General features: G+C 38.4%; 1 protein-coding gene across 3 annotated transcripts in view; it reads right to left on the bottom strand.

Moving 5' to 3' along the window:
• CDKL5 (cyclin dependent kinase like 5) overlaps positions 1 to 14,243 on the bottom strand; it is a 125,042-nt gene that overhangs the window by 39,449 nt on the left and 71,350 nt on the right. For all 3 annotated transcript variants that reach the window (XM_069784768.1, XM_069784770.1, XM_069784769.1), the window contains 4 exons: positions 13,648 to 13,784; positions 9,947 to 10,067; positions 8,695 to 8,754; positions 2,929 to 3,019 (listed from right to left, as the gene is read on the bottom strand). In XM_069784768.1, coding sequence (XP_069640869.1) covers positions 2,929 to 3,019; positions 8,695 to 8,754; positions 9,947 to 10,067; positions 13,648 to 13,784 — 409 coding nt within the window. The remainder of the gene's footprint in view (positions 1 to 2,928; positions 3,020 to 8,694; positions 8,755 to 9,946; positions 10,068 to 13,647; positions 13,785 to 14,243) is intronic.

Here is a 14,243-nt window from a genome sequence, read left to right as displayed (position 1 = left end):
ACTGAGATGCCTAGTGCAGTAGTCTACAGTACCTAGGACAGCTGAAGTAGGTCACCAAAATTTCAAGAAACATTTGCCTTTCAGAATCTGCCATGAGATACTGCAGTCCTTTCACAAACAACCTTCACAAAAATCAAAGTTTGCCCCATTGGAATAGACTGCTGACAAGGAACCACCAGAGCATGAGCATGCCAAAACTCCTGAAGTACTAGTACTACTACAATGGCTTTGTGGGTTTATAATTCCCTTACTAATCTCGTATAGTGACTACTTGTCGATTTGCTGAGAGACTCAATGTTTGTCCTTTCTGTGGTGCTGCCAGTCCAACCCACCCATTAGATCAGGTCTGAGCGGCAAGGAAGGACTAGTTTTTCTCCATGCTGCGAAAGACAATAGAGACACAAACAGGCTCCAAAGCCAAGGATCTGCTCTTAAGATATTTTGTGCCTCTACTGGAAAACTGAGGCTCTGTAAGCAAAACAGTTTGTGAGAGTGCACCTAAAAAACCTACCTTTTATTATGACAGAAAAACAACCCCATCTTTATTTGCAACCCCTTTAATAGGCAGGTTTCTCCACTGAGATGTGAAATGAGGAAAAGGTTGCTATAGGCTGGGGCATTGGAGAACAAGCTAGGGTTACAACTGAGGAGTGGGCTAAAACTCCTTTGAGGCAGGGACCATTACCCTTCCTTGCTCACGAGAATAAAGGAAGCTGAATTGCAGTTTAAGAAATTTCCACTATTTACTCTGTAGTCAAACAGAAACAAATCAGCAAATACCCATTTCTTAAGACAGTGGCAGAGTAAACTACAACTTTTTTGTTTGAAAAGGCATGCTCAAGACTCCTGTTCAGCTGACTGTCAGGATCAGTCTTGTCAGATCATAACAGGTAAACAATGCAAGAGTGATGTGGCTGGATAGACGAAGAACTCTTAGTGGACAGAGACACCACAAATCAGAAGTACTGTAGTCTATCCCTGCACAAATTAGATTCTCCAAAACATGTTTTCATCTAGTAATTTGGTATGCCTTAAGATCTACTGGCTTTTAGCAGTATTTTGTCATCAAAGGGTACAGACTACTCCACTAACAGTTACCTGAGGCTCTCCAAAGTCAGTAGATTTTGGATGTTCTGTGAATAATTAGGCAGTGGTTTCTTTCCCCTCCTGAAATTTAAGTCTTGAACTTTATTGCAAACCAGAAATCTCTCTGGGACACATTTAAGAAATTGAAAAAGTAAAACTGTATTTGTTAAAATGTATATATTTAATAATCCTGGAAAGACTTTTGAATATTAGATGCTTGTAAAGATTTGGTAAATGCAGGGGAAGGGGGAATGGTAAGATGAGTGTCTGGGAAATAGAACGGGATTGCCAAGAAACAGACATCACTTTGTGCCAGAAAAACTTGGCATTAAAAACATACACCGGCAAAGCTGAAGTCATATGCATTAAGTACACATACCCCCTTCCCTTTCTCTACAAGCTAATCAAACAAATTTAGTCAATTAAACAGACATGATTCTTGCTAAATTTCCTTTGGTAACACAAAACACTTTTGAAAACTGCAGGTGAGATTAATACTATGTCTTTCGTGTCTTTCCTCCTAAATCCTCGTTACTACTATAGACAAAGAGTAAAATGTTGTGTAATGAAAGAGGCCACAGTTGATGCTTTCTTTCCATGTCTTTTTTTATACTTATATATACACATGCACTTTACTAGAAGCTTAATAATAACTGTTTTCTCCAAAATATAAAAAACTGAGCTTTGAGGTTTTTAATGGCAGCTTTAACATCCTATTCTGCACATAACAACACAACTGCCTACCAATTTGATTAAGATTAGCAAGCTCTGGGAATACTGGGATGACTTTATTGACAGAATAATTATTACCTAATGCTTTACCTATTCAGGAAATGTCTAGTTCAGTGTTAATCGAAGCTTCCAACAAACTTGTTTCTCAGCAGCATGAAACATTTTGCTTAAAGAATCTTAGGGGTGACTAGTACTTTTTTGATTCATCCTGTGGCTATCAATTCCTTATTTCTAGAATACATGAATATAAATACAGATATGCTATACATACAGGAATTCTATTCTATGAGAGTGTTCATGTAGTTCAGACTAATGCACTGTTAAACTTGATAGTAATGGGAAGATCACATATAGTAAATTTCCAGTTATTTTTTTCTCTTCCTTTGCCCTTTTGGGTCCTATAAATTTGTTCATATAGGATTTGAAAATCTGTTTAACCTTGTGAGGTAGTAAAACACTTATTTTGCAGATTAATAAGAGTAAAACTAAACTGTCTGGCTGAGGCTACTCATGTAACTACGGCTTTCACAGGCAATGCAACACTAACTTCTAAAGTGCTTTATTAAAATGATTCATACAGCCGCCTTCAATGAATTCTTCCTCACTAGTAAAAAGCTAGCACCATCCTTCTGAGCCACTTCAGCAGTGCTGGTAAAGGGTAACTGGGAATGAAAACCAAATCATAGTTTTGACCCAAAGGATGAAAGAGAACTAGGAGTGTAGTGTGGTGAAAGCTGCACTGCCATTGCTATATGATGTCCACCACAAGGCTGATGGAACATTTCAGGCTACAGGACTGCCATGGAAATCTCTTATGAAATGGAGGGGGGGGGGGGGGTGCAGGGGGCAGGAATCTGAACTATATCTGTTACAATTCAGCTTCATATTTTAATCAGTTAAACACTGCTCAGCTCAAGACAGGTCAACACGTCAATGCCTCATGCTGACTTACTGGAAATGAACAAAAAGTAATGAAAACCTGGAAGCCTCTTGAAATCTTCCCTTTAAATCAACCACAGCTCTATATGGGTAAGCCTTACAAAAGGTGCTTGAAAAAAATGTAAAGAATCAGTTGAGATTTATCATGGCAGTTCTACAAACAGTACTTACCCAAGCAAGAGTTCAGGTGAGCGGTACCATCTGGTAGCCACATATTCTGTATAGTTAGCATTGCTTCCTTCAGAGAGATTACGAGCAAAGCCTGTCAAAGAAACAGTGTGAAAGATTATATCCTATTTTAAATACAGTATGCATAGCAGCACTGATTTTGGCAGTAAGAGGTCACACCTATTAATATAGAAGCAAATTGTTTACGACCCCTAGTGCAGAATGATGCCTCCAACAATTGCTTGTCTACTGAAATGCAAACTTTTATTGATAGGACAGTGAAAGTCAGCATGTCTGCTTTAATGACTACTTTACTTGTGTACTCTCCTCAGAAGTCTATGGGGTTTTGCTATTACTCTTGGTGCTTTGCCATAATCAAAACATTGATAAAAGTTACCTGTCAGTATGCCATGCAAGCTATTGAAGTATTGCCAGTAATTTCACTGAGATGCTGTTTGCAGAAGATTCATAACATTAGAAACGTAACACACGCTTGGGGAGTAGACTCTTCTAGTCATTCATCCCAACTACTACAGTCTCACTACATTCAACTTTTTAAACTGGTCAGAAAATCACACATTATTCTCATCTAAGGACACTGGCAAGGAACAGGGTCGTCTCCCCAAAACTACAAAAGGCAGGAGTCTACCAAAGATCAGCAAAACTTCTTTATACATGCATTTGGCTGACTCCACATGTCAGCTTCCCACCTGCTTTAGCATCACATTTGTAACACAGCTCTTAGTGAATTAGGATCAGAAACCAAATCCAAATTAACTTCCCCCTCCACATCATATTGTTAATAATAATAATAAAAAAAACCAAACCAAACCCAAACAGTATACTTATTTGCAACTGTACCAAAACTTAACTTCTATCCTAAGGTATAAAAATTAAGACCACTGACTGTGAGAAGAGTGCACATACTAGAAAACCTGGATGTAGGTATAATTTATATTTTTGTTTTCATTCTCCTCCATTTAAGTCAGCTGAGCACCACAGTAATGATGTTACTGGATTCTTCATGTAGAAGCACCCTAAGGCAGATGCTGTCACTGTTTTCAGAAAAGTATGAACTGTCTTACTGCTTTCAAACAAATAATTAATATTAAGGTGAGACTGAGGACAGACAGATCTCAGCAGCATGACTCCAGATGTGTAGGCTCCTTACTAGAGCTCAAATTGAGACAGATTTTTGGGACTGAAATGCAGAAGCCACATTTCAAAATGCTTTCTTACTGGGATGTAGCATTAAAGCTTGGTCCAAGATTCACTTCAGTGAAATCACTATGACTCTTTCCATTATTGCGTGAGTGATGAAGAAAGAATAAAAATTCCAAAGTGTTGCAGGGGTATAAGGCATAATTTCATTTTCAGAATCAATAAAGGCTACCTAAATGCAATAGTAATTTTTCTTGATATCTGAGTTCTTATGCAGAAGCTGCCAAAATTGCTTTTCCCACACAACTATGCTTGTAAGGTTGTAATTTTTATTTATTTTTTTTTTAGTATTCTGAAAGTGTACCTCATTTGGCAGCTTAATGTGAAGAAGCCCAGCCCCGCTCACACCTATGGAACACTAATTTACTCCAAGTTGAAGTAAAGGTTTGGATGCAGATCATTATTATTAGACTACTGATTTGAGAAAACAAGGATAATTTTGTTACTGACATAGGTTACAGCTGTTGCTTTCTGCAAGATACCTTTACCTTCAAGAGTGAGTAAACTAAAAGGCATGTATGATGAGGAACAGATATTTCAAAGTTGTCCCAAAATAATAATAATTCTGATCTGTTCCTATAAAGGTTAATGAACATTACTGATGCTGCTGGAGAAAAGCTGGTAAGGAATTTTTTATTGCTTGTAACATTGGGATTGAGTAATTTTCTAAACATTACTATATTTAGAACTGCTTAGGCAGCCCTGTTTCTGTTTCAAATTACATGACCTATCTGATTAATCTTGTCAGTGAAAAAAAAATCTTTCGTTCATGTGTTTAAAGAAGAGAGGGAAGATAACCAGGAGCTACACTGAAGAAATGGGATAGCCAAAGCAAGTGGGAAGCCCCAAAGTGAAGGAGGGGGGGGAAGAAAAGATGTCGCATGATACAAATAAACACATGTGCTAATGTAATGCATAAGCCTGGCAGCCCACAAGCCCATGTGCACCAGAAGAATTAACAAGTCAAGGATGCATCCTCCTCCCCCTAGGCCAGTCTACTGGAACTTGGTCACAGTAAGGAGATACTAACTATGTCTAGAAATCAGCAGCAGCTAATGTAGTCTGAAAAATCAGCCCCCAACTTTACAGGCTAGGTGCAGCATGGATTTGGTGAAGACAGAAATGAAAATTATTGTCATGGGCTTCAGTGCCATCTATATATTGTGGGGTGATGTAAGAAACCATTTTATGGATTCACTACTGCTCTGACTCTATGACACCACGCTGAAAGAGGATGGACAGAATTAATAATTCAAAAAAGCAAAATACCTTTCTAAGGGCACAATTACTTTTTTTTGTTATGGTGGAGTTAGCTTATTGTTCCTCCAAATTGTGCTGAGGTATCGGGAAGAATTTTTTGATACAAAAATAAGAGACGGTAACTAGGAGAAGATTAGACCAAACTCTAAACAGTGAGAAGGAATAGATTAGAAGATGAAGACAGAAGGTGATTAAGGTGAGAACAACCATGAAAGCAATAGTTTGCAAATGCATCATGATGCAAGAAAGGAGAACAAGCAAAATAAGAAATTTCGAGAAAGGACTTTAAACAACTCAGAACATGGTAGGAGAGATGTCAAGGAAAAAAGTGTAAGGAAAAAAGGAGATTGTCAGTTTCTTATAGAGAAATAAGGCAAATTTAAGTTAGACATAAAGTAAAGCACTCCAACATTAATGACATGTAAGTACTTTAACAGATGCCCAGGAACACTAGGGAACCTCCATTATTCAGAATTTTAAGAGTAAGCTAAGCAAACACCTGTCAGGAATGACACAGGCATGCTTAATCCTTTCTTTGAGTAGGTGGAAGAACGAGAGAATTTCTTGAGGCCTTTTCCAGTCCTGTATTTCATGATTTCTATGCTTATGCATCATACAGAGATCAAGAGATTTCTAAAACAAGTAATTTTGAAGCCCTGGTGTTGAAACAGCAAACACACTAGTCAGAAAGCCTAACTATTTCCAACAGTCAGATGCATCTCCTATAATCGGCACTTTGTACTGTTCTCTTTTTCCACTTCTATTGGCAGAAATGACACCCACACAACATGTGTCCAGGCAATCACCACATTCCATCTCATTTTTATCTAGCACGATATGTACAGAACACATGGCACAAGGATTACGAAGAACCATCTTGTTAAAAATGTATGAACTTTTCTATGTGAAGTGTTTTGTCCACTGGGCTATTCGGAAACATCCAATTACTTCAGTATCTGCATTGGGATGGATGCACAGACCTTTTCTTTGAATTTGTTACCACATGAGAAATGTGGCACTGTATGTGACAAGTACCTGTGCTCCAAAACATTAATTAAGTTAGGTAGGCAGACAGCATATGTTAAATCGTGTTAAAAGGCAAATTCTTATATCCTAATCTGTACATGTTCAGGACATGCTTGTGGCTAATACCATTCTGACGGACATTTTACAGTAAAAGCTTAAGCTACCAGCAATAATGTCAATTAGCAATAAGGCTAAAAAATTAAAATTTATCCCAAATTATAAGAGTTGCCTGGAATTTCAAATTCAACTAAAACTGAAACATTGATCAAAATTCAAACTAGCCCACGTGAACAATAAGAACAAAAGATACTGCCATAATTTAGGTTGCCTTCCTTGCGATTGTGCCGAGCACCGCGAGTACATTGTGACTGAGTGACTTTTCCAACATCAGGAAGAGAACGTGGCTGGAGCATACAGTGTGAGCAAGCCAGCGGACCACAGAGAGCACCACTGCTCACAGCCAAATTCACATAATCTGTACCTCGTGAGAAAACCGACGTCCAGAACACGATCGTACCATTTGTTTGGCTTTTTATTTTCCTGTAATGCTGCTGCACAGACGATGCTGACAGGAGTTCACACGCCAGACTGGTAAGCCGATGGCATTTGCCAATTCTAACGGTGAATGTTATTTTCAGGGGACGCCCCCCAAAAGTCCCGAGGGCGGGTGGGCAAGGGCGTGGCCGGGCAGGAGGCGGGGGCCAACGGTTCCCATCAGGACCTGCCCACGCCCCCATTGGCTGTTCCCGCTGGTGATGCCGTTAGCCCCGATTGGAGCACACACTGGTTGGGGCAGGCGCTGCCCGCCGATTGGCTGTTAAGCTCTGCGCGAGGCAGCGGTTGGGTCCCCAACCGCCACCACCTGCGCTGGGGGCGAAGGGGTGCAAGGGGGCAAGGTGCGGGCGACACCAGCCTTCACCCCCGGGCGAGCCCCAGCCCTGCCAGCCCCGGTGGGGTTTGCTTTGCAGGGGCAAGGCCCCCAAAATAAGCGTAGGGTAAGGGAAAAGTCCTGCCCCACCAGCTCCGGGCGACGGTGCCAGGGCAGCCTGGGCACAGGGCGGCAGCCACAGCGGTGCAGACAGGAGGCCTGTGGATACCGAAAAGGCATGGGCACCAAGGGCGCTGAAGGTACCGCGCGGCAGCGTGCTGCTGTTCTGTCAGAGCCATGCCGTTCCCTACGCCGCTGAATAAATTGCCCGTAATTCAAAGAACCCATGCGGACCAAATCTTCTAAGGCTTTTCCTAGAATGATTTTTGTTTCTGAATGCTTAAGCAAAAATGCCTTTAGGATTAAAAGAAATGAGCAGCACTGCAAATGACAAACGCCTTTTTTGTGTTCCTAAAAGACTATTTCAATCCATTTTTTTTAGCAGTTGTTCTTTTCATTCAAAATTGCAGAGGTTTGAAATGACAGCTTTCAAACCACTCTCACTGAAAAGCACCCTTGGGCAGCACTATGGAAGTGGTTTTTATTTACCAAGCCAAACTGTAAGCTTTTTAGAAAAGAGAACAACATTTTATTCTGTGTTTATGTAGCATTTAAAATTAAAATACAGATTGTTGGAACAGTGTACGCTCTGCCCTGCTGTCTTCTGGGGATTACGTACATGGGCAAAGTTCACCTTGCGTTTGGGTGCTGATTCTTCAACGCCTTAAAGCTGACATTAAACATGTATTCATAGGTCAGGAAACATCAGAGTTAACATTACAACTCTGAGACTAACCTCCAGCCATTCAGTTACTGATCGCATGCGGACACAATTCCTTAATTAACATAAGGATAAAAGCTGACCTATAACTACACACGTAACCGTCCATGAAAGCCAGTGGTTTAAAAAAAACAAATAAAAAGTGTAAGATTATTGTGTCTTTACTAAACAAGGAAGAATTATCTTTTCCTTTAATACACAGGCCAGATAAACCTACAGTTTTGCTAGCCTCCTAATCAGCTTGTCATCTGCACTGTTCTCCACTGGGTGCCAATAACACTGTTAGTAAAAACTCTGTCAAATATAGGAAGAGATAAATGCAACGTTTCTACTGACATGTTAATACAGGTATTTCACAGGGTATGCATATTAAGCCCAGAGATCTTTCAGATTAAAGTACTAGCCACAAACCTGAAGGAGTAATCAGTTCTGACCACTAAAAGGGTTTTAAACACTACATACTGTAGAACTCCTTATAAGAATAAGGCAAAACTCCACTGCAAGAGATTTTCTTTAAAAAGGCAATAAGCAGGTATCTATCTATTGAACTTACCAAAGTCACACAACTTCAGAACATCATTGTGGCTTATTAAGAGATTCTCTGGCTTGATATCTGGAGTATCAGAGTGAGGGAGAAAAAAAACCGCCATTAACTTCTCTTTTTAATTTTGAACTTTGTCAACAAATATTATTTCATTATAACGTATTTAGAGATATTCATGCAATCGTAAATGAAGCATTACAAGAGCAACTGCTGAAACAGCTTCCAGCAATTCAGTCTGTGAACATGCAGAATTAATTTTCTGCCTTTTGAAGTCTTTTAAAGTGTTTCCCAACAAAATATGGGAAGATAAAAGGTGCTTACAGATAGTCCTGGGCAGCAAACCAACATGCAGAATATCGCATATTGCAAAATAATACCAAGAACTGACATTTAATGACCCAGTTAACCAATAAAATGCTAAGTGTATTGTGGTCAACATTTTCAGTTACGATGATCTTCTTGATCACCTCTCATAATTTGTTTAGAAAAAATGTGTTGTCCAGTTTTAAGTCCGTTTTTTTATTCCTATAGGGATATTGTGGTATCCATACATGACATATTTTTCAAACTATATTCTACAAAATATTTTCTGACTCGTGCTTATGTTTGATCAGTTTTAAATATGAATAGCATATTGTATAAGAATTTTAATTTATTGGAAACATTAATTAAAAATGTTACTATTGCAAAGCCACAAAGCAAAATAGAATTTTATTAAATCAGGATACAATACCTAAACCTAGATAAAGTCACACATCAAGATATGTACTCTGAGTGCTTGAAGCTTAGGAGAGAAGGTACATCTACAGAGCTGAACTCATGGGAGCTGGGAGGAACTGCCTTAAGAAGTAAAACACGGAGGACCAAACTTTAAGTTTTGGGTTATTTCTCTCCTAATATTCTATTACCAGATTCAAAAGTGAAATGACCGAGAACCATGAAATGCTTAAAAAAATTCCTTTTCCTTTGGCAAAGTCTGTACTGCAGTTTCACTTCACTGTGCATGTGATACAATCTTTATATCATACCCCAAAGCCAGTGGGCAGCAAGCTTTATATGTAGATGAATTTAGTATTAAAACAATCTGAAGTCATGCAGCAGACTTAAGACCCAGCCAAATTTACAGATTTTTTTTCTGCTGATATAAAGCAATTGCTTGTATTTATATTAAATGCAAATTACTTCAAGCTGTAACATCTTTCCCTTTAGAAAGCAAATCCCCACCCGGGGCTTATTTCCATGTGGAGAGGTACACACTTACCTCTATGAACAATATCATTCTTATGGCACCAGTGAATTGCTTTAATTAGCTGGTAGATATAGCTTTTCACTTTTTCTGGTGGAACTCCATTTGGCATTTCTTCTAGCAATTCGAGCATATTCTAAGTGTTTAAAAGACACATTATTTAAAAGAGTTATATAGTAGTTGCTAGAAGATAACACACTTTCAGCATTCCGAAGCAAGATACTTAGGCCACTAAGCCAGGCTATACAAAAAATCAGTATTTTAACATTCCAGGAATCTATTTTAATCACAAGCATACTACTAGTGGTTTTCATGCTAGAGAAAGCACTTGTGAAGAGAATAATCCTTAAAAGCGAACCACAAATATACCACAAATCCTTAAAAGACTGTGTCGTGGTTTAACCCCAGCCAGCAACTAAGCACCATGCAGCCGCTCACTCACTGCCCGCCCCCCCCCCCCCAATGGGATGGGGGAGAAAATCAGGAAAAGAAGCAAAACTCGTGGGTTGAGATAAGAAAGGTTTAATAGAACAGAAAAGAAGAAACTAATAATGATAATGATAACACTAGTAAAATGACAACAGTAGTAACAAAAGGATTGGAACGTACAAATGATGTGCAGGGCAATTGCTCACCACCCACCAACCAACACGCCGCCAGTCCCCGAGCGGCGAATCCCTGCCCCCACTCCCCAGTTCCTATACTAGATGGGACGTCCCATGGTATGGAATACACCGTTGGCCAGTTTGGGTCAGGTGCCCTGGCTGTGTCCCATGCCAACTTCTTGTGCCCCTCCAGCTTTCTTGCTGGCTGGGCTTGAAAAATCCTTGACTTTAGTCTAAACACTACTGAGCAACAACTGGAAACATCAGTGTTATCAACATTCTTCGCATACTGAACTCAAAACTTAGCACGTACCAGCTACTAGGAAGACAGTTAACTCTATCCCAACTGAAACTAGGACAACTGTCATCAAACCACTTACCCTAATACGTCTAAAAAGTCATTTAGTTACAAAAAGTTGCTTAACAGAAACACTGGGTCAGTGTGGCTATATGAAAAGTTTAGTAGAGCACAGCATTTTGTAAATATCCAACTGTGCTTTAACATACTGTTTTCTTCATTATTAAGCTAGTTCTGCTGCTCTGACATAGCAGGGCCATGATTAATCACGAACTGTGCCTGTCTGTGAATGGGTATAGTTAAAGCAACACAAGCCTGTTAGTGCACATGAAGTTAACAGATATAAAAATGCCTCACAGGGGCATAAATAGTAACCTAGGGAATATCCTATAGCTATATATCAACTACATTGATCTTAGACATATTTGTACTACAGTAACTATGGCCATATTGACTGGTTTATGGATATACCTAGGGAAGAAAATAAACTGACTGTTTATACTAGTCAATTTCCTCTTTGAGAAAGGACACAGAGATTCCCATTATGTTAGCAAATGTCTCTAATTTTGCACAATTAGAAGCACAATGGAGTTTGTAGACTGAATCCTGAATGAATAATGGCCAGCAGCAGCCCACTTGAAGAGAGAAAAGTCTTATTTACTGAACACTGAAATAGAAATAAGTATTTTGGCTATATTGCCTTACACAACTCGTTTAATTATGGATTTGAGCATTTGTAGATTTTTTCATTTAAAACAAATTCACCTTGTCTTTCACAAACATTTTCTTTAGCTGTATAATAAAATCTTTGAGCTTTCTCTTGTCAGATATTTTAATGAACACAAATATAACACAAAGCAAATGGAAACTTTGATAATATTTGAAAACCTTTCTAAGTTTTGCAATCTGGGAATAAATACTGGAACTTATGTGCTTGAGTGTAAGTTTCCTTAGAAATACACTTCAGATCTGAGAAAAGGAATTTTCTGTTAAGGAATTGTATTGATTTTAGTTAGATTCTTGTCCACACAGAAGCTGGATCTGGATAAGTAAGTCAGGAAGTTAGTGTTACAAATACCAAAATAGTAGCATCAACACAGTGAGACATAATCCTATACGAAGACAGTAACTAAGGGGATGATGAACAAAGGAGATTAGACTAAATGTGAATTTAAGTAATTTGGATTGAGTATTGCAGAGCTAAGATTCCCTAAAGGACACAAAGTGTTCATCACCAGTTAAAACAAAAATTAGCCTACTATACCACATTTTATTTAATTCCTTCTATCCTACCCTCATCCAAAAGTACAGAAATCATCCTGGTCTTCAAAGATACTATTGTGGAAACTATTTGACATATCTGAAAATGAGAAATGTTCATGGACTGCAAAGTTTAACTGAAAACAAAGGTGACCATTAATAGAGAAATGACATTAGGCACAGACTCTACATGACATCTACCTCTATCATTATATCCTTTTATTCTGATGCAAATAATGTTAGATATTGCAGCCTTGTGTTTTTACCAATATTAACAATTTTTGAAGAATACTCCTTATAGGATCAATTACATGTCTTTTACTTATGCTGCTCTTCCAACCCACTACTACAGAAAGCTTAGCCAAGTAAACTATAATAGAAAATTAAATGCATGTTCTAAGTTGGTGTGTGATCAAAGACATTCCACGTGGAACAATTACAAAGAACATGGGTGGAACAAGTCAAGCTCTGGATGTTAGATTGAAGGAAGATCCACCGCATTAGAAGTTGCTGATCTGCTGGTGAAAAACAAAACTGATTTCTGCCAAACTGTAAGCTAATATAGGTCACCTCACATTATGCAGTAAAGTTATAGGACATAGTAAATTTTACATTGAGGTAAAGGAGACACAGTATTTAAGGTGAGGAATCTTTACATGAGAGAGAATTGACTCAAGAGGACTAGCACTCAGTTAAGACTGCAACATCACACTGGCAGGATATTAAATGAAAATTTCAATCAAGGGAACAATATCTCATGAAAGCTGCAGAGACAGATATATTTAAGCTTGCATTTATTTTTACTGTGTGTATCTGAATACCATCTAATTATTTCCATCAAGAAATGGTAAATGGTTAGAACTCAGAGGGAAGGTCTACCTTCATCATGAAGGTTGCAAAAATAACAAAAGACCAATCTGTTCTAGGTTATTTCTCCCTGGAAACGGACCAGGATGCTTGGCAGCAGTAGGCCAATCTAAGGAAATTTTGGAATCGTTTCAAATGAGGTCAGGATTGGAGATAATGACAGTGATCTTTGCCAAATCCTTCTAGGCAACTATCGATAGCAGCCTTGTTAAAGAAATATAGAAACAAATCCTGTTTTTAACAGGGAAGGATGGAGAAAGTTGAAACAGATTCCAAGGTCAAAAGTCTATGATCTTGCTTTGAAAGACCATGTCAAGATTCATTACACAACATAACACAGGACAGTTAACAAGCTTTACAATTAAGCTGGATTCTAGAATTTGGATTGAAATTTTTCTTCAAATGGTATGTATTCCAGTCTACATAATGTGAACATGTTTGTGTTCATATATGGAAGAACTTTTTTTTTAAAATAACACCACATGAAGTAGAAACAATGGGAAAGTTATCAGTGTTGTTTTCTCACAATAAATGTCTAATTACAACAATTCAGATTGTATTAAAGTTTCTGATGTTCCTCTTTATAGATTAGAATAGCTTCATTTTTAAAAGTAAAAGTAATTTTAAAGACTTTTCCAGTAAGCTGATAATTTAACTGTAGGAAGGATAGTACAAACTGAACTCACTTTTTCCACATATTCAAAGACTAAGTATAATTTTCCTCTTCTTCTGAAGGCTTCTTTCAGCTCCACTATGTTCTCCTGTTTCAAAGTGCGAAGCATTTTAAGCTCTCGTAAAGTGGTTTCTTTAACTTCTTCATTTTCTAGAGTGCAAAGTAAAAATGACACAGTAAAACTTATTATAAACCAAATCAAAAGCCCCAAGTAACAAGTGTTATAAACCTTTATTTTGAACTCCTGATTAAATTCTCTGTTTCTAGATATTACAGAGAAAAAGGCTTATTTTCCACTGTGGACTCTCTCTGCTGCCTGGATGCTTCTGCACTGGAAGAGAGGTAACTGGTGACTGTGCTATCATTATGCAACCCTCACAGACTCTCCATCAGTACCATCTACGTTTTCAGTGGCAGAAGTCATCATAAAAACCAAATCATTTGCATTTCTATCTTGTTCATTATGAAGAGCACTAATATGCTTCAAAAGACGTACACATGTGTACAGACACATCCTCCACCCCACAAATACAGGTCGCACACATGAAGCACTGGCAAGGTTAGTATGTCCTCAGCAGAAACACTGGAATGCAAAGCTCATGTTTGAAC

The sequence above is a fragment of the Haliaeetus albicilla genome, chromosome 6 (assembly GCF_947461875.1).
Source record: "Haliaeetus albicilla chromosome 6, bHalAlb1.1, whole genome shotgun sequence".
NCBI classification, from domain to species: domain Eukaryota; kingdom Metazoa; phylum Chordata; class Aves; order Accipitriformes; family Accipitridae; genus Haliaeetus; species Haliaeetus albicilla.
The sequence above is the reverse complement of the archived record's forward strand: the minus strand, read 5'-3'. Positions and strand labels throughout refer to the sequence as shown.